General features: G+C 39.5%; 1 protein-coding gene across 1 annotated transcript in view; it reads left to right on the forward strand.

Moving 5' to 3' along the window:
* Window positions 1-12,140, forward strand: part of LOC116698316 (FERM, ARHGEF and pleckstrin domain-containing protein 1) — a 53,753-nt gene extending 41,613 nt beyond the window's left edge. Inside the window, 13 exon segments of the mRNA XM_032530179.1 lie at window positions 143-232; window positions 1,709-1,842; window positions 2,751-2,832; window positions 2,919-3,156; window positions 3,261-3,391; window positions 3,500-3,568; window positions 4,000-4,089; window positions 4,392-4,474; window positions 5,509-5,621; window positions 5,864-6,027; window positions 8,790-8,897; window positions 10,649-10,800; window positions 10,928-12,140. Of these exon segments, the coding sequence (XP_032386070.1) occupies window positions 143-232; window positions 1,709-1,842; window positions 2,751-2,832; window positions 2,919-3,156; window positions 3,261-3,391; window positions 3,500-3,568; window positions 4,000-4,089; window positions 4,392-4,474; window positions 5,509-5,621; window positions 5,864-6,027; window positions 8,790-8,897; window positions 10,649-10,800; window positions 10,928-11,009 (1,536 nt within the window). The 3' untranslated portion in view covers window positions 11,010-12,140.
* Window positions 12,141-27,083: the final 14,943 nt, after the last annotated feature.

The following is a 27,083-nucleotide window of genomic DNA, read 5'->3' on the forward strand; positions in this document are numbered from 1 at the left end:
AATCACTCCACAGGGACCGAAGCTGAGTAAGTTTTCTCAGAGAAATGGGTTAGCCAGGCAATACACTAGCTGGACTTGCTCATAGTTGGATAGTTAATGTGATCTTCCTCACAGTCTCCTGTCTGTTGGGATGTATTTGCAGAGGTTCCCGACAGATCGGGCCTACTTCATCGCCAAGGAGCTGTTGACCACAGAAAGGACGTATCTGAAGGACCTAGAGGTGGTGACTGTGGTAAGAAAAATAGAAGATCCGCTCGCCAACACGCTGCTGCCCTGTTTGTTTTCTCCTGCCCTGTCCTCTGGGGAGAAAACATTGATTATTTCGGTTAGCTGCTCCATTGCAGAGCATCCGCCAAAACACAGAGTTGGGCAATGACACATGGATATTTTGGCAGATGCAGTTTCATTTTTTTATTCCCCACACCAGTGCTTTGAAATTCATTTATCCATCTCACTCAAGGCTGTGAATACTAAACTGTGTGTTTAAAGAGATAGATGGATTTAGCTGCATGTTCTCTTTGCATGCGACTGCCCATTTCTGTCTGTTCCTGTTAGATTTCATGGCTGGGTACAAGCATGTGGACACCGTTTCATCGGTGCATTGTGCAGTATGTTAAAGAAAAGGCAGCAGACAAGAGGATGTTAAACATGCGGTACAGCTCCTTCAACAGCAAAGGAGGAGGATGTTCTCACGAGGCCGTACTGAAGTACTGCTGTTGTCTGATTCGGCACACGCATATAGAGAAAGTGCATTACTTCTTTTCACTGGTGTTTTTTGAAATCTGCAGCTTTTCCCGTCTTGTAATTTGCAGAGAAGCCTTTTACACATCTCATAAATATTTGGGTTGGCTTGTGTCCTCATTCTTTTTACAGCTGTGCGTTTGTGCTGTCTCTCTTCCCATACACTGGTTGGTGCTGCTGTTTTTGGTGAAGTCATCCACACAACAGCTGGCGCTACTTCTCAAGCCCTTCTAGAACATTCACTTTTCCTGAAACCCACTTCCCTTTCCCATCACGTCAGCTAAATAAAGCTATTTCATGCCCGCTGCGGTCAAACACACAAACATGCAACGCTTGACTTCAATCTGACTAAATGGAATGATAGTGTTAGAACTGATTGGCTATTGATTCCTTTATTCATTCTCAGGTAGTTAAATAATTTAAGGGACGTCACAAGACTCAGGTACAACAGCAGAAACACAGTATCCAGGGAAAGTCTGCATTAACAAATGATCTTGAAGGGTCTTTGCTTATGTGAAACTTTCTCTTTACAAGATTGAGACCAGATAATCAGGACTTGACCTGATGTCATCGAGAGATAACCATTGCAGTGTCTTTTAATACTTTTGTCCACTTTTACATTTGTTGCATCTCTGTTACATCCAAGTGCGCCAAACCTCCCATGCATGTACACAGAGACATTTTTATTTATAAGTAGGAGACATTTAGTTGTTAAACTTTTGAAATGAAAGATATTTGCATATGCATATAAACTGGATTTTTAAGGGAGGGACAAGGAAAGTCATTCTAAGAATTATTGCCTGTGTTATTGAATTTTTTGCAAAAAAAAACCTATATTAGATTAAGGATTTTTCACAGCAGAGTAGCTTTACATGTGTGGAGATGCCTAAATGTAATCTAAATAAAAATAGTATCTTGGTTCATGCCACATTTTCTTTCTTGAACTCGTGTGTATTTATGATCCCAGTCTTTCCAGAATGCTGTAGGCCAAGATGAGGCAACTCCAGAGTCTCTGAAGAACACTGTCCTCTCCACCTTCGAGCCACTGCACAAGTTCCACACAGGATTTCTCAGGGAGGTGGAACAGAGGCTGGCTCTATGGTGAGACTTATTTCACTACAAAAAAAGTGTAACCTGTAGGGTTAAAAACATGTCCAATGATGTGGTGGTTCAATTTAAGCCCTATTTATCACAATTTCTTAATGAGGTGCATTGGCATTTTGTCTAAGAGGGCGACCCAGTCCCTCCAGATGACCCGAGGAGCTATCATCTCCATGGCAACAGTCGTGCTGCACCACGGCCGGCCTTTTCTTGCCTGTGGGTTTCTGCTGTCTGATCTCCTTAATGATGTGTGCTTTATCTAACACACACACACACAGACAGACATGCAGGCAGTCATGCATGAAGCCTGTTAGCTTGTCAGAATTTATGACCATTAAGTGCAGACATAAAATATTTTTTTATTTCAAAGCCTATTTTGGCTAGTCATCGTTATAACTCTGGATTAAAACTGAAAGTGATGTCACAGTCAACCCTGCTGATGCAGACCACACTCAAACTGTGTATGCAAATTATCCAGGACTGCATAAGTCTCTTTTTTAGCTTTGCATACTCCAATATTAGGGTGGACATGTACCTTTGTTGTTGTGACCATGATTAGAAAGCTGTCTTTCATAGATTAGGAAGGATGTTTTTTACCGACTAGATAGATTTCCCTAAACCGATTGCTAAAATGCTGTACCAAAATAATAAATATTCTGTAAGACTCCAGACCATTACTCCTGCACCCTGTGTTGGAAAAGACATGCTCAAGGGAGACACCTGCTGGTAGATCTCAAAGTTTAAATAGCCCTTTCCAACTTGATTGGAATTTTACTTGCATAAACTGAAGTAAATCTGAATAATCTATGAGCTTTAAGCGCTTTGGCATAGTATATTAATTCTCTGTCTGCGAATGGCTCCATAATATTTTAGAGAGAAACCATCTTGCTGATGTTTGTCCGCTTTAGGGAAGGACGCTCAAATGCACACATAAAAGGAGACTACCAGCGCATTGGAGATGTCATGCTGAAGAACCTTCAAGGCTTGAAGGTGAGGTGGCACTCTATCACATATCTGTAATAACAGTAATGAGTTAATACTCATTTATGCGTGCCATGTTCCAACTTTGTCCAAAGCCCCTGACAGCAAACCTGCATAAACAGACTGAAGTCATGTTGGAGCTGGAGAAGGCGTGCAGGGCATCTCGCAGGTTGGAGGGTCTATGCAGGGACTTTGAGCTTCAAAAGGTCTGCTACGTCCCTCTCAATGTCTTCATTCTGCGGCCTCTGCACCGCCTCAGTCACTACAAGCAGATCCTGGAGCGCCTCTGCAAACACTACCCAGCTACTCATGTGGATTTCAGGGACTGCAGAGGTACTACGTTCAGTGTTTAAAGTGGCACATTTAGATCTTCTGCTGCTGTAGAATAATCTTAACAGTCTATGTCCAATAATCTCCTATTTGTGGTTGGTCTGTAGCTGCTCTGGCAGATGTGTCCGAGGTGGCAGAGCAGCTCCAGGGAAGCCTAAGCAAGATGGAGAACTTCCAGAAGCTTCTGGAGCTGAAAAAGGATCTGATTGGTGTCGACAATCTTGTTGTTCCTGGCAGGGTAAGTTTGAAGCTGAAAAAGAATGCACTGGCAAATATTGGTAATTCTCTACAGACATCCTGTATAGTATGAGTCTAATAAATGATTTTGTTTTTTTTACTTTCTCAGGAGTTTATCCGGTTGGGCTGCCTCAGCAAACTGTCTGGAAAAGGCCTACAGCAACGAATGTTTTTCTTGGTAACACCCTCTTTCTTTTTAGATTAGGTCACATCACTAATCAAATTATTTAGGGGAGGGATTGCAGTGGGAAAATAATCATGCTTCTATCCTTTCTAGTTATACATCATTCACATGGTGTTGGCAGATGTAGCGCAGCGCCAAAGGTTTATTTAGGGGAAAATCATACCACGTTTCTCAGAATTTTGGTTTTACACACGTTTGTCTTTGTTGGAAATATCTTTGATAAACAAGGGTTAAAACGATGCAGAAGTGTGCATGTGTGGTGCAGACTTGAATAAATGATATTCAAGCTTTTCTTTGTGGTCGTTATGACAAATTGTTTGTACTTCTTTAGGATTATTTATTGGATTATATACATCCCAAAAACAAATTTGGTTTGAAAGATTGTTCATTTACCACTTTCTCTCTGCCTGCCTCTATGGCGATAGTTCAACGACGTCATTTTGTACACAAGTCGAGGGATGACAGCCACCAATCAGTTCAAAATCCATGGCCAGCTGCCGCTCCATGGCATGACAGTAAGTGCTGTTTCTCTCAATTGAACTCAGTGCTTCAAACGACTGTCACCGATTTGTCAGTACTGCAGATAAGCCGCCTCAAACAGCCGAACTGCAGCTCTTTCCACGTCTTCCCCCATTCCAACACACACACACACACACACAGTCACACACTTTCAGGACAACTACACATGTCCTTCTCTCTCACTTTCCTTTCATCATCCCTCCCTCTGTCTCTCTCTTTATGTCTATTTTGGGTCCTTGCTGTCCTAGATACAGCTGCTCTCTAATGTTTTTTCTGTGTCTCTGCGTTCTTCTTCCAGATCAGAGAGAGTGAAGATGAGTGGGGTGTGCCGCACGCCTTCACATTGGTAGGACAGCACCAGTCGGTGGTGGTGGCAGCAAGGTAAGAACAGCAGTCGTCAGCGCACAGACACCTTGTGCCTGGACCTGAAGTTAACCCAAAGTGGCTGTGTGTGGCGCTGCTTCTTCTAGAGTGTGGAGTGATTTTAGTGTTGAGACATTCAAGCATTGTTACATGAACGCTCATCAGATCCAGTTGAACTTTTTGAAAAAAACAAAGACACACATTATCAGCAATTGCAAAATTTCCACTGAGAATTCATTTTAAAATCCTGTTCTTGTCACCCTCACTTTAGAGCTTCAGTTTAATTTTACTCACTAAAATCTCCAGCTGTCGTCCTCCAGAGGAAAGATAAGGTGGAACTGATAAAAACGTTGATATGCTCATCAAGGTCGCTTCCAAATAATTACCTAGCGATCATAGCAATTAAGCTTCTCTTCACATTTTTCTTTGCATTTTTTGTATCTTCTGTAATAACAGTTTCATTTACAGTAAAAATAAACAAAATTTGTAATTGGGTTTAAGGTAATAATTGAATCTATATATTTAATATTTAAATATTTTCCCAAAAAGAAGCTGAAATTTAGCATCAATAAAAGATAAGGTGGTAATGGAATTACTTAGTGAAGATGAAAAGACAATATGTATCATAAAGTGTGAGAGTGTGATAGAGTGATATTAATATAACAATGTAAACATTATATCTAATGTTCCTTTTTTTAGAGTGTCAGTCAAATCCATCAACCAATTAATAATGTGTTAGCCGCTTATTTGATAGAAAGATATAAACGCAGGAATATAATTTAATAGAACATTGCCAACGTTTTACCTTGATAAAAAAGAAAGAGAGAGAGAACCACTCTCCTTCCAACATTTTGCTGATCCAGTTTCCATGAATGAGCAGATGGTGTCTTAGTGTCTTTTTAAGGGACAATTTGGCAGGAGACCTTGACTAACATGGATCCAACTTGGGACTTTCTTGTTTTCTGGACTATTTCTAACCACCCGGCCTTCCTGCTGTGACTAATGACGGGACATGCTGAGCACTTTATCCATTTGTGTGTTTTTCACTCAAGTTCACTGATGGAGAAGGAGAAGTGGATGGAGGACATACAGGTGGCAATAGAGATGGCAAAAACCAGCAATGGGCCTTCATCTGAACTTCTGACCAGCAATCTGACAGACAGCAGTAAGTTACTCCCTAAACATACAGTCGCATATACAATGAATACTTGAAAAACAAACAGTGGATATACAATAACTGTCAGGCAATACATTTTTAAGTAAAAACCCCATTGGCTGAAATAAAATCCATGATTCACGAGACTACCTTTGATTTGTAAATGATCTGACATTGTCTGTGCTTAAGCACCCTTCTCACCCCCACCTCCCCACTCATTGTCTAGCAGTAACAACCTCCAACTTTCCCAGAATGCCCTGAGGACTCCTCGGCAGAGGCGGAGTCTGAGGACGACATAACAGCATCGCACACCTCGCTGGAAAGGCCTTCCCCTCACCGTGGTAACACCATGGTGCACGTGTGCTGGCATAGGAACACCAGTGTGTCCATGGTGGATTTTAGCATAGCTGTGGAGGTACCGGCCAAACCTCAGCACTCAACCTCAGACCTGCCTCTCCCCTTCTGCTTCACTGTTTTCTTTCTCTGTGTCTGAGTGTGCTGTATCTTAATTCACTTTGATTATCTCTTAGTGGGAACAGTATCCTCCTGCGCTGCACTCCGTCGTCCAATTATTTATTTACTTACATACTCTTGCTATTATGAATCAATGAGCTGAAATTATTTTAAGGCTCATTGTTTTCATTGTTTATTTTTCAACAAAAAAAATTCAAGGTACTGAAATAAGAAATGGGTAAAAGTGGGAAATTAGTGAAAATATAATAGAAAGTCTGGGTAAAAATAGTTTTAAGTTTTGTAATTTTATTTCCACTCAATCTTTATTCAATGAGAAAGACAAGATAATAGATCATCGGTTGCTCAATTGTTTTCTCCATATTTCTGTAACCTGTGCTCAGTGCAAGAGGATTTTCTTTGGTCTTGCAGTAGGAAATCAACTGTTGGGTGGGTAGGAACATAACAGTTAGATGTAAATCTGTTTAAAGGGGCTTAAACACAAACAAAAGTTATGTCTGCATTCAGTGTTACTCACCATAATGCATTGTGTGTGTCGTTAAGGTCTAATGAGTGCATTTCCTCCTGCATTAAACATTTGCAAAGTTAAAAATTGTGCAAACCTTCTATAAGTTGTTTTTTTGGTCACTTTTTTGCAGCGACAACAAGTTTTAAACATAACACGGACATGTCATCACCTTTTAGGTTTATAATTCTCCTTAGCGTCCTCACTACAGGTGACCACTTTCGCATAAATATCCATCGTAGACGTTTATTAAATATTTTCAAACTTGCATTGGTTACATCCATGTTGGCTAGCTAGCAACCTCTTTCCTCTTCACTGCTTTTGTTGGGACACCACCAGCTATGGATTAGTGGAATAGTGTGAAATCAATAGCATGATACGAATTGCGACAACTCTGCGTGCAAATATATGCATGTGTATCCTCATACACTTGCCCTGCACAGACAAAACAAGAACGCACATGTAAAAAACACAAAAAAAAACATGGTACCTTTTTAAACTCATCTGCTCCTGAAAATGATGAGCCTTATGAATTTTTATGAATTTAGTTTGAGCTATTTTTATATCAGATCAATGTTTAAGTTCCTATGTAAGCTGTTTATTTGCTCCATTCGCAATCCCAGTGAGGATGCTGTTCCCCTCTCACTGTTTTGGCTAACAGTATCCTGCGTGAAGCCCTTATCTAAACTCAAAACTGTGGCTTTCCTGTGTGGTTCTGTCTTTTTTCTCCTCCCCTGGCACTTGAAGTCTCTGATCGTCTATAAATAGAGAGAGAGCAGTACCTAGATGTGCTAAACTTCCTCATTTTACACCACCAGAACGGATCCTGTTTTGCCCTGATCTAGTTCTGCTCTTCCTCTCTAGTTGTAATAACGTACTCTTCACAGCTTTGCCTAGACACTGTTGTCGGCCTTCGTGTTTATCCCTGCCACTGCATGCCTGTGTTTCACCTACTCAGCCTCTGTGTTTCTGTCCTTCCCTCCCTGTCTGTTTTTTCTCTCTTTTCCCCATGCATCTGTGCGTTCCTCCATGGTAGAGGACCCTAGTCCAATCAGTGAGACTAAGGCCCCCCTGGTGGGGCCCCCCAGTGGCCAGGGACCAGTGCCTCTGTCTGTTATCTGCTGGTACCGTGTTCAGAGCCTCTCCTTTAGTGAATCCTGCAGGAGTCTAGAGGTAAAGGAGCCAGGCAGACAGGAGAGGCCCTGTGGATGTGTTTACTTGCACTTTGCCATAGAAAGAAAGATCCTGAAGACCTTTTGTAGAAATAACAATAGCATACAAGTTGCTGTACATATCAGTGACACATTAATTGGTTTTACAGGAGCTAAAGATAAAAAATGAAATTCACAATAGAAGCACTATCACATAATGTAACATGAGCCAAAAACTTTTCAACTCAGTGCCTGTTTTATAATTATTTTAAACTATTAAAGATTTTTTTTAAAGTAAAGCAACAGTATATTTATACTTAGTTTGGCATTACAAAATGCGCACAAATGAAGCTGACCATATTCTATATTTTTGTTATTGTCAACAAATGCCATGAAATGACTAAAACCAACGTCTAAGTCCGCCTCTAAATACTTTCTGAATTCCTTACCCTGTCTGCAGGACTCAGACCAAACCACATGGGTTTCTACTGAAGACAATTTTTTTAAATCAGGTCACAAATTTATGATTTAATTTTAATAAAAGATGATGTAATTTCCTAAAACAGCTGGGTACTGTGGTTCTCAGCAAATGTTTCTCAAACAGGAGTACATTTTTGCGTTTTTAGACGACTATTTTCAGCTGTGGATAAACTCACATTTGGTACTCTAGTAAGTATTTACAGCAGCATTAAAATAAATATTAGTACACATGTTCATTGTAATAAAGGAGCATGTCAGCCACTGCAACAGTGTGGCTCATGAATGGGTTTTTTTGTCGTAGTAGTTATTAGACAATAATGAAGCTCTATGACCTAGAGGAATAATCTATCAGGCTTTCGAGGATCAGTCCACTTTGGGTTTTGAGCTTTTTATGGCTATTTGTTGACAATAAGAAAATCAGATATATCACTGACATACCGTATCCTATAATTTTATTAATCCTTCTTTCACATTTATAGTAAAAAATCTGAGTACACTAGTAGTTCTATTATAATGGGTATGAATTCATATAGTTTTAGATGTAAAACGTGTTGTATTTTGTCTTTGTAGAATCAGCTGTCTGGAAATTTACTGAGGAAGTTCAAGAACAGCAACGGCTGGCAGAAGCTCTGGGTGGTCTTCACCAACTTCAGCCTGTTTTTCTACAAGTCTCACCAGGTGATGAACATTTGCTCTCAACTCTTGTTTGTCCAGCGAACACATCACAGCCTCTCTCTCACATTCATTCCCCGCCTCACTTTGTTGTGTTTACCCTCCTCTGGGCGTAAAGACATCACATCTCTGTGTAGAATGTCAAACATGTATGCCATGAGAGGTTAACAGGCTTTGCCATGCAGTTTTTTTTATCTCACTTCTTCCCCCAGAAAGTTGTCTGTTTATATTTTCACATGCAAGTTTGATTTTCAATCAAAAATGACATCAATACAAATCCAATTTATTTATACTTAAAAAAGATAGCCATAACAGTTGTAAACAAAACTACTTATCAAAAACCAATGACTCCACTGTTTAAGCCTCTTAAGAGATTTTAAAATTGCACAAATCATGTATAAGGCCAAAAACAAATTACTCGGAAGTTGTTAACAACGCCAGTATGACATTAAAGAAATCTGCATGTTAAAGAAACAAACGTTCAGGACTGATGTAAAAGATCATTATAACTGCATTTATATTCAAGGGGATGAATAACAGTTGTTATGATGAACTGAACGTTTGTAGTACTTTGTAAGTTTAAAAAAATGTTTTGATAAACATAAAACAAATGTCAGGTATGATGTCATGATCACAATGACATGTTTAGCATGCAGGGCTGTTGGGTTAGGGTAAAAGTTTGTCTGATGTTACCTTTTGATATCAAACAGATAGTGTTGTGTAAAGGTGTAGGAATAATCTGTAGCTTCAGCCTACACCTATTCTTAATTAAGTACTTGTACTTAAGTATGCTGTTTTATATTTATATTCCAGTAAAATTTAAAAATGTGATTTACAGACAGCTGTAGTTACTGGTTACTTTACAGTTAAGATTTTACAAGTTTATAAAATGGAGTACAATTTTAAATATTAAATCAGGGTTTCCCAACCTTTTGGGTTTGTGACCTCTTAACAATAAAGCAGTGTCCAGTTGGAGTCCCTTGTCATGTTTCAGATGTCTGAGTTGTCAGCAGTTCCACCAAAGAGACATTGCCACTCTAAACTTCTAAAATGGTTTCATTGCAGTAACTGATCAAGGCTCAAAGAAGTAAAACTACCCCAACATTTTACAGAAAAGCAAATATTTGAAGATATTGCTAAAAAATGAATAGAAATACTGTATGTTTTCGCAAAACCTTTTTTCTTTCATGATTTATCTTGTGACCCACTGAAGGGGCTCGACCCCTAGGTTGGGAACCACTGGGCTAAACTAGGTAACTGTAAATAAAGAAGTTATAACTATTTGAACATTTACAACCGTAAAATGCTGCTTGTTTGTGATGCAAGGCCGGCAGCTTTATAGCAGATTTCAGCAACAAGGCAATTCAAACTGCTTTACATGTATCAGTATTAATCAAATAAAGTCAAATATGAAAATATATCAGTCACAGGGGCAGAGTACTTTCACTTTTGATACTTCAAGTATATTTAGCTGATAATACTTTGTAATACATTATTGTTAATGAAATTAGGTTTCAAAAGCAGGACCTTTGCTTGTAATACAATATTTTGTGGTTTTAAATTGGGGTTTTATCATTTTACTTAAATAAAGGCTCTGAATACTTTTTACATTGCTGACTATGTTGCATGGCTTTCTGCTGTCCAGTTTTGTCAGGAGCAATCAATCTGTTTTTTTGTTTTATTTATCCCAAATTGTTTGTGTAATTATTGACATTATTGACCAAAACATTAAAAATAAATATAATTTATTTCCTCAGGATGATTATCCACTGGCCAGCCTTCCTCTTCTGGGTTACTCAGTCACCATCCCCTCAGAGTGTGAAAACATCCACAAGGACTATGTCTTCAAACTGCATTTCAAGTCCCACATCTACTATTTCCGATCGGAGAGTGAATACACTTTTGAGAGGTACAAAGTGAAATCATCCAGATGCACATTTATTATATATATATATATATATATATATTTGCAGTTTTGTTGTGTCCTAAATGTCAGTGGACTGATAGAAAATAAAAAAGTATTTATCTGCACGCAGGTGGATGGAGGTCATCCGCAGTGCCACGGTCCCCTACAGCGGGACTCGTGTCCTGAACAACAAAGATTCCCATCCTCACTGAGTTGGCTCACCTTGTTTCCACACGTTGTCCGCCTTCGGGTGGCATCTGCCCTTCCTGTTGCCCCTAGACTCTTTGCTTTTCTTTTTTACACATAACTGGGACATTTGTACATGTGTCCATGCACATTTGGTGCTTTTTAATGCTTAAATGGTGACATGTCCGCTGGTTTAGACTGCATCAGAGACTGCATTTTTTGGCATTTTTACTCTCAACTCTGAAACCTCTTTTTAAGGATGTCATTTTATACTGTTTTCTACTGGTCTGAACCACTTCCTATCTTTCTGGTTTTACATTTGGTCATTGGTTGATTTTACAGCAGGAACATGTCAACATAGAGATTTAGCATTATTTCTTAGATGGTTAAACTATCACTGCATTGGCCTCCGTTTTTTGTCTACTTTTTCATCTTATTGATAACCGCTGCTTTGAAAATGTCCTGCAACTTCAGTGCCAAACTGGTTTATATCAATGTCCTGGACTTTTTAATGCTATTTTGTAACATTGGGGATGAGGAGTGTTTCCTTATACTGGTGTACCATAACCTTTTAAATCATGTTAAAACAGACCACCCTTTAATAACCAATGCTCTGTCCACACCTGGCCCAGCACAATGTGTTCTTGTTAAAAAAAAAAAATGAAATGTGAAAATATTTTGTTGTATTATTGAATTGACTCTCAGATTTATCACAATATGGCCAGGGGTAGCTGTCATCAAACGTTAATGCCATATCAAGTAAAGTAAATATTCTATTCACTGATTTTTGTTGCATAAATATGTCTCAGACTGTTTTTGTATCAACTAAAGTTCCCCTTCAACTGTATGAGAAAATGAATCTCACTTGTTCATAATCCTTATTATGAAAAATGTTATGAAAGCTTTAAAGATTGTGTGAAACAAAATAGAAACTTTCAGTTCCAAACACTGTTGCCCTCACTGAACTAGGCTGCCTCCTGTATACAGATACCAGATCTTTTTATGGGTCTAAATGAATGGAAATATGCATTTGAGAAGGTTTTGCAGTGAGCAAATGAAATGGAAAACTTCAGTTCTGTTTAGAACTGCAGCGTTTTCAGACAATAGAGAGCTCGTTGGAAATGAAAGCAATAAAAAAAAAAACGTATTCAAACCTAGCTTTGTGTGTGTGTGTTTAAAGCTTAATGGGTTGGTGGGATGTTTTAATCAGGAAAATATGTTTAGTTCATGTACAGCCAGGCAGCTCTGCAGTGTGTTTACAGCTGTGACCTACAGAGGGCATCATTGATCAAGCCTTTTGGTAAAGTCAAGCCATAACCACAGTGCCTGTATATTAGTGTAAAGTAATACAAGCAATAGAAAGCAAAGCCTCGTTTGGTTCTGATGTTCAGAACCAAACGAGGCTGTTGAGTGTACCTACTAGAATAATTCTTGCATTTATGAATTCTTCTAAATCTGATTTTAGCTCTTTGAGACAGCAAGAAGCCAGCACCTGTACCAGCATGCTAAAACAATGATAGAAAATTATATCTTATTAATATCTACCAGGATTATATATCTTAGATAATAGCAATAGAGAGTGTAGCCAGCACTGTGTGTGTACACTTGTGCTTCTCAAAGTCTCATTTTGGACTGTCTGAGTGTGTGGAGATGTGTAGTTCATTGGAGCAAATTATGTACTTCTCTTTCTACCTTACGTCTCTTTCTACCTCTTCCTTCTTACACCAACAATTGAAATAAACTCATTAAAATAGTTATAATTAAAAGATAGTTTCCATCTAATATTAGAAAGCTATGTCCTTTAGCACCAATCGCAGTTTTGATGTTAAACAATCACAACTTTGACAAAATTCGAATCTCTAAGTAAATCAAGAAAATCTAAGTCGAATCTCTTGTTATTCAAATTCAAAGAGGCTTTATTAGTATGGCCATATTGACACACAGCAGGCTTTAGCTAAAGAACACAGTACAACAGGTAAACATACATATACAGTTTTCAGTTATAATGACAGTGAACCGGCGTGATTACTCGATGGTAACCAACTTGTATTTGGTTATTATGTGACTTTATATGAGAAATCTAGTATAAATGAATATATTATTCAGAAACCGGACGGGACAAAGGTAGTGACACTCTTAATTTTCCAGTGTTGTGATTTTTATGGTAGTAGAAAAATATGGGTTCAGTCATTCAGAGTGTTGTGCTCTCAGTCCAAAGTCCAGGCCCAGCAGCTCACACGAGTGGGCTGGCCTTTAAACCGGTAAGGGGCGGAGTGTGCTGAGGAGACAGCCAGATTATACACCTCCTGTCTGTCGCTAGACGGCCAATGAAACACTTCTCAAGAGGATCCTGTATTATGACAACAAGAACTCCGATGGAAGAAGGGAGCGCGCCGGAATAATGCAGCACGCGTTGACTTTTAAAAGCGAAAAGTATGCGAGCGAGAGGTGGGAGTGAATCAGCAGCTACACCACAACATGACCCAGCTTCAAACTCGTGGTGCTCCCTAGCGCGGATCGGAGAAACGGATACACCGGCGATGGTTTTCCTTTAAAGCTCGCTAGTAGAACTTGAATTAAACGGTAATTGATGCAAAGTGGTGCGCAATGATGGCTACTCCAATGCATCCGGAGACCAGGAGATTTACGCGGGGTCTTGGTAAACCTGGCACCGCGGCTGAACTTAGGCAAAGTGTGTCTGAGGTGGTGCGGACGTCCGTGCTGGTTGTAAGTACACACCTTAACTCCCCTCCTCCTTCTTAATACCACCTCGGTCAGTGTCATCATGTCTTTTTAAACCTTTCTTGACCTGTGAGTCAACTGCTTTTACTCACATTTTTAGCAAAAAGCCAGCCTGCTTTAGATCAGCTAGGTGGCACACGAGCTTTTATGAGTGAAAATTGCAAGTTCTATTATCTCGAGTGTGAACATGGCCGACAAAAAGATAGATTTTAGGTGAATCAATAAGGGTGTGTGTATATGTGACAAAGAGATTGATAAAGGTAGTTGTGGATTTTGTAATAAAAAGATGGACTTTTGCGTATAGCACAATATAAAAAAGTGTATACAATATAGATTTGCTGGTAGTTTATACAGAACATTTAATGCCTCTTTGAGCGTTGCTAAATTGCCCCAAAGTGCCTGAAATCATGCACTTTCATTCATCCTTACCCAGCTGACTTTGGATCAGCTAGGTGCAGGTTCACTGGGTGACTACAGGTTAAATATAACCCTGACCTACAAATGTGAGAAAGAGATAGGTAGAGGGATTTACAGTGGAGGAATACAGAAAGTGTGTAGAATTTCAGGAGGACTCTTGCATTAATAGCACTACAACTAGCCTATCTACCTTTCTTTGCGAGTTATAACACATTCTCTTCACTTTGTGAGCTGAAAGCCACAATGATGTTGAGAAACTTCACTTCCAGACTCACTTCTTCCATTTGTTCTAAGTGTCTTTTTTTCCTGGAGAGTCTGTAACAATCAGTGCCTGATCAAGGTGTTTTGTACTTGGTGTCAATGAGGGCATTAGTTTCATTAAGATAACATAATACTTCTCCACATTGGAAACCATATGGCTTCCATTTCATGCTTCAGACACCTAAAGTGTCCAGTGACAGTGACACAATGTTGAATTTGACCGTCCACTTTGGAACATCTGGGTGATGAGGACCTGCAGTATACCTTGTCAGTATCACTTTTCCACAGAGCTCGGGAAGAAAAAGGACTCGTCCCCATTGTGTCCGATTGTTTTGGGTGTTTGGTGCTCCGTCTGATTGTTCCAGCTTTCCTGGTAGAAGTTGCTAGGTAACTGAAACGGACACCGTCCAGGCTTTCTGTCAGGGCAATGGAATCCTGAGTCAGGATCCCAGAAATCCAACCACACCTTCATATTATTTATTCATTCTCACTCTGGTGCTCTGCCAGAGACGCTTGAGGGAGGAGAGCGGCAACGTATTGGATAGAAGAATGCATGTTTGGAAATCAAGATGTTTTAGGAGGACTGAGCTAACTTGTAGGAAATCTGTGTTAGTCTTTTGGTTTTGTGTTAGCATCAGCAGTTCATTTGTTAATAAAAAAATGTGTTTGCAGATATGCAGGGGCGGATTTAAAAACTTTTGAATAACTTTCGAATAAAGGACTGAGGTCAAGTTTTACAGTACAGTCATTTTGCTCTTTTCCAAGTCGATTTGCATTCTTGTGGTCATTTGCCTCTCTGTGTAGTCATTTTACATTCCCTTGTAGTTGATTGATTGACTTTACAAAGAGAAATGTTAATTTACTTCATATAGGGGTTCTAGTCCAGGGACCCTGAGTCTTTACCTGGTAGGCCGGTTCAGTAACTTCCATCATAGTAATAAATGAACTACCTGTTTCCTTCTGACTCTGGTAGTTTGGGCACAAAGGGGCTCCAATCTAATATCAGGTGAGGGGCCTTGCCAACCATGGCCCTGCCTTCTGCCCCCCCGGATATGTGAGCTGTAGAAGGGATTGTTTTGCTGTGTTGTTAAGTTCAAGTGTTTGCTGATGCTTCTCTGTGGGACAAGAATGTGACTGTACACAGGACCGCTGTCCACGCAACTTGCAATTAATTCCTCCATGAAACATGTAAATACCTCAGCAGGAATAGAGGGATCTGTTCCAGGGAGATAAAGAGGGGATTGTAGCTGTTGTCACCCATTCTGATGGTTGTTTCATTTTTCTGTCCTTTTTAAACTCCCAGAAACACATAATTTAGATAACGACATACAGTATAGTACACACATGCCTAGTGGTCACACAGCAATTTTTCAGCTCTGTTTTGGAATCAAGTGCACTGTAAAGCTCTCTTTCTCTCACAACAATTTGTGCATTTTCGTGAAAGCACACACACTGACCAGAACCTCTTTGTTTATTGTTGGGAGTGGAGAGCAGCAGAGAGACTTGTAATAGGCCAGAGCTCTCAGCTGAGCTATCCTTCTGTTTCTCCACGCTTTCTGGCTTAGGGTTAGAGTTAGGGCATTCTGAGAACACTATTAGCTCCATGATGGCTGTCACCAGCTTTGAATTTGTTTTGCTGGTGTTGCATTTTGATACAACACAGGAAGCCTTTTCCAACTTTGCTTTTGTGTAAAATTAAAACAGAATTGATCAAGTGTGAAGCCTAGAGTTTTGTTGTGGGGTTTGTCTGCAGCGCTATACAGCATGAACATGTCATTTATGTATCCACTGATGGGTTATAACAAATCAATGCCAGTTGGAAATGTTTAGTTAGTGCATTACAGTGTATGAAACAGCTGGGGGGCTGTTGTGTAATTGTAATCAATAGTCCTAACTGCCTGCCACCTAATGGTGATATACTCAGATCCTCAGTGTTCCTGCAATAAGCCTGACCCGAGGGAGCTGTATGCCAGATGGGTGTCATTATGTAGGAGTGATGCCATTAGCCCATGGCCAGTACACACACGACTGACTCACTGTGAAACCAGAAGGGGAAAGTGGAGGTCTCATATGGGCTGCAGAAAAGAACATGAAAATATTGTCAACATAGACAACTATCAAAAGAGTGCACATGTTGCTACTTAACCTCGATGTTGGCTTTAAAGTTTGTGGAGAAAGTCCGATTTGCAAGCTAAATGGCTTTACAAGCTTCTCTGTGCCTCCTTTGGGATGGACAATTTAGATGATTCTTAATCTGTTTGGTAGGTGGACAGAAATTCCTGCCTTTTGGTTTCACTCAAGTAAATTTGAGTGAAAGTAAACTACATCAACAAGCAGAGTTCATTCATCTTCCCTTCATGCATACAATCACATCTACTTTGGTCAGCCCTCTTGATCTAATCAAACCTAAAAACCTCTGCTTTTTTCTTTTTCAAGCTTTTGTAAATTCTCCCAAATTGTGGGAATCCCAGGATTACCTTGAGTGGGTGTGTGGACTCTGTATTTTTTAGTAAGTGTCCCAAGGACTTTTTTAAAACGTTTAGTTTTGACAGAACATATTTCTCCCTTGATCGCACGCAGAGTTGAAGTCATGTCCCCTCACATAGTGAATTCGGATTTGTTAGTCATGCCACACATCAAATATGTGCTTAGTAGATTGATCAGAGGTCTCCAAAAACTGCAAAGAAAAAAAGAGAAAAACTATCCTCTGCTTTCTTATAAGCTGGTAGCAGACAGTGGTTTCTGTTATGTATTATGCTGCCAGTAGACGATTGTCAGTAATGTGCGAGGCTTCAGCAGCTAAACCTCACTCTGTGTTCCTCTATCTGTGTCTATAAGGCCTGTTGGTATCAGACTAAAACGGTGCAGAAGCTTTGTAACTGGGATGGTGAATGGTACTCTACAAGAACAAAACCGGTGGGGGGAGAGATGGGAGAGCAGATGAGTTCTCTGAATCAGTCAATAATATATGAGGCTGCTCTAGTAACCAATGCACTCCCTCCCCCCCCCCCCTCTATGTTGTGAATTAGACAAGCCCATAGGCCTACCTATAGCAAAAACTTGTACAGTCTAATGAAACAATTTATAAAGTTCAGTTTTTGTTGAAACTGTTTTTAGAGCCGTAATGATTGAACGTCATAATCATTTTGAAAGGCTGCAGTTTGTGGTGCTGTTAATGTTAAATTGTATCGAGTTATACTGACAGGTAAACTATTAACACGTGACAGGTGGATGGAGTAACATGGCTACAGTTCCCTCTTGGCATCTAAAGAGACATGACATAGGGCTGCGGCTTTTCCATCTGTCAGCTGTTTAGTTTTATAGTTTAGTAATATGCACACTTGTCTTTAAATATTTTCAAGTTAATGTGCTGAATGTGTAATGTACAGTAACTGGAATGGAAACATTAAAACTCCACAAGAACCAGATATAAACAGTGTAGTGATGCATTTCAAGGAACGTGAGAAATAAAAACTCACCCATCAAACTTACTATAAAATGTGTCTGGGTATGGTTTTTGGCAGTTGTGGTCATAATCTAAACCAGATTTGCCACTCAGGGCTCTTGCAGTCAGAGTGGGAAGGTTGAGAGAATTCCTTAACTGAGCATACACAGGTTGAGATAATATAAAGCACTTGGTCAAAAACCGTAAAGGATTACTTTTATCCAGCCTTGACAGCCCCTGGTTAGTCCACATTGAGTATCGCAGTAGCAAAGCCAACTCAAATGATCCGATGGCCAGACAGACAGAATTTGTTCCAGTGCAAATGAAAACGAATGATTAAATATCATGGACATGAATTGCACTGGCTTATCTCTTTGGGACAGCTGATTTATTTTGCAACCCCCTCACTGTGCCAGAATGTATTTAACCACGTGTCAAAATAACTGTTAAATATAATTTTTGAGCCAAGACAGAATCCCGAGATTTGCTTTGTGGTCAGATCACAAGATATGTTGGCATTTCACTTATACAGCTGTGCTTGGGTAGCAGTATAGATGATAGGTGACTTAAATTCTTCTCAAAACAGAAGAAATTTCATTGTCACTTTTGACACCACCAAGTCTCCAAAATCATTCCAGCTTGCCTGGACAGGAAATGCCCATGACTTCCTGTCCTTCATCTTCTTGTGGGAGCAGCAGAGGCCTTTCTTTTACTAGACAGAGCAGGTTTCCTGTGGCTGTAATTGGGTTGACCAGAAGTTTTAGGCGGGGCTCACTGTTAAACCGCCCACTCTGTCTGAGTGTTTTGCCTGATAGAGCAGAGCTGTTTTGGAGGAGGTTACCATAACAGAGTGGCAGCCTGCAGAAGAGCCTGGCCAGTGGGTTTTTTCCCATAAACAAGTGCATGGCACTCTTGGACTTGTTTTACACTTGTCTCTTGAGAACATATATTTCTCTAATCCAACCGTATATAATTCATAAATCAAGGCTTTTTGATGTGGTTAAATTTGTCTTGAATGCTAGGATGCTACCCCTGTTTCTCTCTCTCTTTCTCTCTCTCTCTCTCTCTCTCTCTCTCTATCTGTCTATCTGTCTATCTCTCTCTCTAAAACAGTTTGTATTTTTCGCGCTGTCTTATCCATCCAAATGGATAATAGTGTGGAATAATAAAGATGGTAGATGGTCGATGTTATGGAATCCTTTTAACGCTGCTTTGTAACAGTCTAAATCCCTCTATACATTTACAACACATCAATCTGAATAAAACTTCCGTTTACATCCTGCTTTGGAGCCATGATTGCAGCACATTATCATCAATAGCTTAGCAGTCAAGTGTAGAAGAGTAATGCTTCTCTCCATCCTTGAGGCCATTAAGGTTGCTATTTTTGAGTCAGCAGGACACACACCTAAGTGCAGCTGTGGAGGACGTACTGAGCCACAACTCTTTTGGCTTTCTTATTCATCTATGATTAGTATGTTGTTAATCCAGTTTGCCTTTCTCTGTAAACTGATAACAACTCTGGCATCATTGTCTGTGATCTAATTAAGATTGGAATGAAGGAAATAGAGATTGCCATTTATGTGTTGGATAAAAGACTGTTGCTCCACCACCAGATTGAAATATCTCAACAACAACTGGATGGATTGTCATGACATTTGGTACAAACATTCATGTTCCCCTCAGGATGAATTGTAATAACTTTGGTTAGAATCACATTTTTTTAATGCTTCTCATGTTTTCTGCAAGGCTTGACATTTTTTAAGTCAGTTAAATTTGATCAAATTTTGGGAAGCTAACTCTGAAGGAAAACCAGAGAACTGTGTAAGTCACTATGGTTTGGGCACCCGCTCAAAAAGCAATGCACACAGTGCAAAGCCATTATTTCCAGGCTTTGCACTGCATGCATTGCTTTTTGAAAGTGAAAAAACTGCAGTCTTGTTTTTAGCTGTTGAATAGGTTATATCAAATGCTTAACCTAAAGCTATCCATCTGCGTATAAATATCTTATTATAAGAACAACCTTTGGAATCTAGACCCAGGTTATTCTAATTAAACTGGTCCTCCGCCTCTCCTACATCAGAGCATAGCAATGCTCATAAGCTCCAAGATGCGTCCAACAGTCACATGAATGGTGCCACTACAAACAGGTCTTTACATGGCCAGCCCACACAAGAGCAAGTGAATGAGAAAAATATATCAAGCGTAGGTGGATTTCTGCTCTGCCTGATACCACTGATTCATAAATTTTGTCCAGCCAGAGTATTAGCCAACGAGTGAAACTGGTGAAGCATAAAGTTCCAAAAGGCAAAATCATTGCTCTGAACACGTGCACTATCCTACAGATTTAGCTTATGGAATTAAGCTCTGAAAACCACTATAGCACTCCTGACTGGAGACTGAACAACACATCCATGTTGGCTGATGGAGAAATGTCTAGAAAGAGCAGACTAATGACTAGCACATTTCCTTTTAAGTCCTTGTGAGGTGCATTTATTCTCCAAGGCTCCTTCCTTTGTATATAAAAGTAACGTTTCCCTCCCATCCTTCACTGCAACTGACCATTAACTTGTAATTGTCGGAACACGGCTGTTACCATGACAGACGAGATTGGAGGGTACGCTGTAGCTAACACTTATAAGCTTGTCATTATTTTTTCCACCCAATATGGCATTCTCTCCATTTTTGAATCACTGCCAATTAAAGGATTTGTCCTCAATTCTGAGTGGAGGCTCACTTTACTTGACAAGTAGGGAGTTGACTTAGTTCTTTGATGTATGCTACACTTCAGTACTTTGAACCTTTTGAACTTTGATAACCTTAACCTGTTATTTTTAGCCCTGCTAGGTTGCACGGCTAAAGGGATCAAAATGTCAGTCGGTCTGTCAGTACACCACTCTGGTCCAAATCCCTCAACAACTACTACAGTAGATACCACATTGCTGGTCAATTTTGTAAAGATGTGAATGGTTGCCAGAATATGACTCCTAATGATTTTGGTGATCCTCTGTTATTCCATTTAGGGCCACCATGCACCTGATTGTTTTCATCACTCACTCTTCTGTGTTACTCAGGATTTAGTGTCAAGCAAACAGCCCACTCGCAATGGGTTAATCTGCTTTGCACACCATATCTCTCCCTCTAGCCTCCTCTGACATTGCCTCGTTGTAGTCACTGACCTCCCATTCACACCACGCAGATCATACCCGGATCAGCGATTGCTGGATATGTTGCAACACAGAGGGATGGATTAGCATACAAGTAGCCAATACAAAAGCTAGTACCTGTACTGAGATTTATTAAGAATCTGTGAAAAGAGAATAGTGGCGTGATTTAACATTTACAATGTAAGCATCACTTGAAATACATTTTAAGTATGTATTTGTTCAGTGTTGAAGATGGAGGGCTAAGGTGTTTACTACTAGTCCTAAATTGTGTCAACTAGTGAAAATTCCTGCTCTGCGCTGCTGTCTGCTGCTATCCTGCTGTCAGACTGCAGAGATGAAAGTGAAAGTTACCAGTAAAGTTGTTATCATTCATCTGGGATTTCCCTTAAAGTTTAGGGCATTTCTTTGAATTTACCCAGGGCTCCAAAGCAGAGGCTGGTTAATGCATCATTATTTACATAAGCAGATACAAGTAAGACACTCCTCAATGTGAAGTTAACCCTTCTCAATGATGTTTCCCCTCTTTCCCACAGTGCATGCTGTTAGCTTAATTAAAAAGATCTCTGCCTTTCTCAGCAATCATTGTTATGGCTTTGTCCACTGTGCAGTCAGTTTGTGGATTGGGCTTGCTACAGCCAGAGGGGATAAACTCTAATGACTTTTTCACCAGGCCGGCTGCATAGCTGGCATTCCTCACTCTGAAACACTGTTGGCCAGAGAGGGAGGGGCACAACCTGCAGGAGGCGGGCCAGAAACTGGGTGGTTTTTGGGGCAGGGTTTGCATCTCACCTTTGGATAATTATGTAAACTTTGTCTGTGGAAAGACTTCTGAGATGTTGAAAAATGCATTCAATTGGTGGAAGAAGTGCTCAGATCCTTTACTTAAGTAGCAATACAACACTTTTAAAATACTTTCTTACAACTAAAAGCCCTGCATTTAAAATACAACTTAAGTAAAACTACAGTATTATAAGAAAAATGTATTTAAAGAAGGAAATGTAAAGGTAGGTCTGAAACGATTCCTCGAGTAACTTAATTCTTTGCATCAAAGCTTTGTTTAATCCATATTACTATATACAGCCCGCTGTGTTTCGTTTGTTTTACTGTGGGCCCACTGTGGTCAGCTGATTGGGTTAGTTGTTCATTTTAAGAACCCTGTCTTGTTATCTCTTGTGTATATGTACCATTACTCTTTATTAAAGCAAAAGTATTTCTTATCTGATTACCTGATTAATTGATAAAATAATTGGTAGAATGCTTGACTACTAAAATAATCAAAAGCTGTAGTTCTAGTACTTATTTTGCAGATGAAAAGACCTTGTGACTGCACTATAAACATTGCATTGTGGATTGTTGTTACTGATTTTGCATTTTACTGTTGTAACTGGTTAAGATGAAGCTAGTTTTAACTACAGTTAACTACAGACCAGTTAGTTCTGTCCACTGGTTCCCAACCTAGGGGTCAGGCATGCTTAGAGGGTCACAAGAGGCAGCTGCGTTATGAGATGATTAATGGGGAGGGAAATTCATCTAAAGAAATTTGTTTTATTTTTTAGACTTTTGTCTAATCGTTGCTTTTACTGCAAACTATGAGATTATTTTACCTGTTTGGGCCTGAAACTGTTGTTTAAATGAAAAGTTCCAAGATTAATCTCTCTTTGGCAAAACTGCTGAGCTAAAATCTTTGTGATCCACTGGTTTAATCTTTAGCAATGTATTGTGTTTTATAAGCTCATGATATGCTTTAAATGTAAAATTTTATTTTGATGAGTTACAAGTAACTCGTACTTAATAAATGTAGTAACCCGTTATTTCCTCATAGTACCTCATATTTGTACTTAAGGACAGTACTTGTATAAAAACTGGTGGAGACTTTCTGTTCAATGCTAAGCAGTTACAATACAAAGTTTAGACAAGCTGTCCCGTATTAAAGGAATCTTGATGAGTTGCTGTAGTTACCCATTCAAGAAAATTTTTAATGAAATGTTGAGCTTTTTCTTTTCTTTTCTTTGAAAGCTGAAACTAGCCTATTGTGCACTCATTCCCCACAGTACCCAAAATTACTCTGTTTAAAGTGTTTAAAGTGACAAATCCACAGAGATATGGGGCCTTTATCAATTCATCTGCGTTTTTATATCAGCTGACATCCAGAAAAATGACAGGGATAAAAACGGTGCAATAGCTTGAAGACATAAATAAAAGTCTTACACAGTAGGAAATCAAGTGGCCAGGGTAATTGGTGTTTGGTTTTCTGTCAAAGCCTGTGCATACATTAGAGACAGATTTCTCCTTGAGGCTTTGTTTTTGTTTGCTTCCTGTTTGTTTTTCAGGGACTTAGCATTGGGAGACAGGATTGTGCAAAGTGTGCACTACACCGTGGCAGAGTCCTTTGCCTGGATGGATAAATAAAGTTAGCTGTGTGGTGTTTATGGAGGAGCAGCAGTGTGGCTGTGTGCCTCAAGGCCTGCTCTTTATCACACTTTTGTTTGTGATGGAGGAGAACAAAGTGATCCCGGACCCCAGACGGTGCACTGTTGACATTTAGCCACATGTTATGTTGTATGATGTGGCTAAAGCAGAAACTCTGCATGGTTTTGAGCATCATAAACATGCATTATTACATCCATGTTCTTTACCATGCACACTGCTCTGCAGATAAACAGCTCGGTATCCCTGATTTGACTTAATCTTCTTTTAGTGTCTCCACTCAGTCTTTAAAAGCCAAGGACACCATCCCCCAATCACCGAACATTGTGTTGAATTTGCTACATCCATAGCATTTGTGTTTCTCAAAATATGACAGAACTGTTTGTGCAGCTATTGTCCATTTTTTCTGTTTCTTGACTAATGCTTTCTCAGACTCAAAAATGTCAAATCCCTCTTAGTTGCTATAGCAGCCTCGCTGCTCATTGTGGTATTAACCTGATCCAAGAGGCAGGTTAAATCTCACAAAATGCCAAGAACAGAGACAGTATCAGAAGCAAATAATGAGATTTTTTTGTCGTGAGAGAGTTCTGTTGCACTTTGTGTGTTTCTTCCCAAGGGACAGCAGGAGTTCCACTGTTCCTTACGTGTGGTCTAAGTGGTTTATTTAAGACAGCCATGAGTTAAATACACACTTCAGTGATGACTCTCCCAGTCAAGCTTTTCTAAAACAGGGATGTATCCTAGAACATGTGTTTCCTCTGTCAGGAAGGGTGGGGGCCTCGGAGAGGGGGTGTCTTGGCAGTGCCAACAAAGTGTAACTAAGACAGGAAGAAGGTGGGGTACCATTCCTGGATTTTTTTAAACAAAAAAATTATTAAAATGTCAATCCCATGAGTAAATAAAATTACTACAAATTGTATTACATAATCATAATTAAAACCATGCAGAATTTCTTTTATGTGTAAATGTAATAACGTTTAGTAATTATAAAATATTGACTTTAGCTAATTTATGCATGTACTGTAACAAAAGGCATTTAGGTGCAAATTTAGCACACACGTTCATAATTTCAAGTCAACTTTGTATCATGTTTGTGTATATTTTATCGGGGATTAAAAGAACATAAAATATGATTGGGAGGTATAGATTAAATCCTTTATTTTGTGAATGTAATTTTGTTTTGCAATATCAATATAGCTGGAAGATTATCAACATTTTATGGATAAAATAACCAGATAAGGATGAATGTGTATAATGGTAGGGCAAGTTACTCACTGCATATTGTATGTAATCATATCGCCCAACTCTACATCCAAGATTGATGCAGTTTGGATTACAAAACATTTCCCTGTACCTGCACAATGCAAATAAGTTGTTTGTCCTCTGTGCAGTTTCCTTGATGGATGGCAGCTTGTTGTAGCTGTATGTGGCCTCCCCGGGGAGCTGTGTCATATAGCATTACAGTTAAATCCACCAATGCCACTTTAGTGGTGCAGGTGCACCGACATGCGTTCATGTCCTCCTCCGTTTCCCTTGATTGTCAGAAGTGCTCATTGAACCAGGCTCAAGAGGATTTCCACTGATTACAGACTAAGAGCCAACTGAGATTAGCTGATCCTTAAACGTTCCCAAACTCTTTCCCTCTCCCCCATTATCCCGGCCCTGTCTACCTGCCACATGGTGTTTTCAAATCGCTAAAAAAACCTGTGGATTTTTTTGAATTAATATGTATTAAAGATCACATTGCCTTTGCATATTTTCCCTGCGTTAATTACCTATGTAGTCTGTTATATTTTGCTCGTTTTATGTCTCATTCTGTTTGTCTTTGGTATCACTTTCACAATAAATCCGGTCTCATGCTATTTTGCAGTTTAGAGGGTATAAAGCTTAATCCACCCTCTCACTACATGTCAGACTGTGTTTACACCTTCCTCCCAGAATGCTCTACGGTAGATGACAATAACTTCCATCTTTTCTCCCTTTCTTGCCTCACTTAACAACTTAAATGTGCATACAGGATCATGCTTCTTTAAGGCAACTGCTGGTATTTAATTTGCTTGTTGTAACTGGCTTTCATTGTGGGATTTTTGAGTAAATCTGTTTCCAAAGACTGTTGAGGATAATATCCGTTAGCCTCTCCAAACAGAAAGCAATGCACCTGGATTAATGCTTAACTGCTGCTTTCTCCATTTTTTGTATTAATAAGCCTTAGACTACTTGGCCATATTTAATGTGTAATCAAGTTGTTAACGATCAGCCTTTGGGTAATTATGTCAACTGAAGCCTGCAATTACCGGTATATGGATTTTAGCGTTCGTATAATGTATTAGTGGCTTAAATTATTCCTGTATTTGAGTAAACAAACCATAGCAGGAATAGTTTTTACCCTAATTTGCAAGTAACAACATTCTGTCAATCAATGTTAATGTATGCTGTCATTAAACAATGCTTCACTAAAAGAGTTACATAATTGAAACAGAATTTTGTGTTTGCTTTTACACCTAAATTATATTGAGTGTACTGTTTAACCTTCAGTAATACAATCCGTCATGTTACTGCAGGGAATGTTTCATTACCACACAGACTGATCCATGCAAGTTTAGACTGTGGCTGTTCTGCCTCACGTCGGGCAAGTATGAGCTTGTTTTAGCGTCTCTCAGCTCTCAGCCTCCATGTTGCCAGTCACTGCCTGAACATGATAACAGCCCTCTTCCAAAACCTCTTTCACACCTGGGCGCCAACCTGTTAAGGGGTTGTTTATATCAAATCACATACCACAATAATTTGTCTTCAAGGTCAAAATGTTTTAGTTGGTGCAAAACATGACACCTGGATGTTTTGGTTTTCTGCCTTGTACTGAATTTGTATCAACAAAAAGTTGAGTCACCACTCTATATATTATGGTGTTATCACTAAACCTGTGTTGGCTTTGGGAGGAAGAAGGTCAAACTCTATTTGTGATTGATTGATTGTGTCTCTGATTAAATGAGTTTTTAGAGCTGGGAAAATACGGTTAGCACGATTCTTGTAACTCTCTCTTCTAGTGAGAGACCGAGTTTATTGGCTGGCCGATATATTGGTCCAATACTTGCATTATACATGTATTGGCATTGGCTGATAAGCGGCTGCTGCGTTCGCTGATAGTTTTTTCCCGGCATTATTTACAGACAGACGTCCACAGGCAGCTCTGTGTTGCTGGAGACGCTACAGTTCACGTGCAGACCATGTACTGCCCCTCCACCTGATGACCTAATTATATATGTCTTATACAATGTCAGCAGAGCAATGCATCATCAAGGCTGGGTTTTAGATGTTGATAAAAGCCTTTTACCTTTGCACAGTTAACCATATCCAGTGCACCCATCCATATGATGCACATATAATTTTGGGTGATATGAATGTAAGATGATTGCAGTGACACTAATCTGTGTTTTTGTTTATCATTTTTAAAGAAATGACAGAGCAGATTCTGAAAACAAATCCAGTGTGGCAGGGTTAATTTATGATGTTTATTGATTCCCATTGGGGAAATTACAATGTACACTCTGTTTGTTAGTAATAACACACAGGCCTCAAATACACATACATGCTCAGGACCTAATCATACACAAATTGAGAGATATCAGAGTGAATGGGCTGCCAGT

Source organism: Etheostoma spectabile, chromosome 11, assembly GCF_008692095.1.
Source record: "Etheostoma spectabile isolate EspeVRDwgs_2016 chromosome 11, UIUC_Espe_1.0, whole genome shotgun sequence".
NCBI lineage: Eukaryota > Metazoa > Chordata > Actinopteri > Perciformes > Percidae > Etheostoma > Etheostoma spectabile.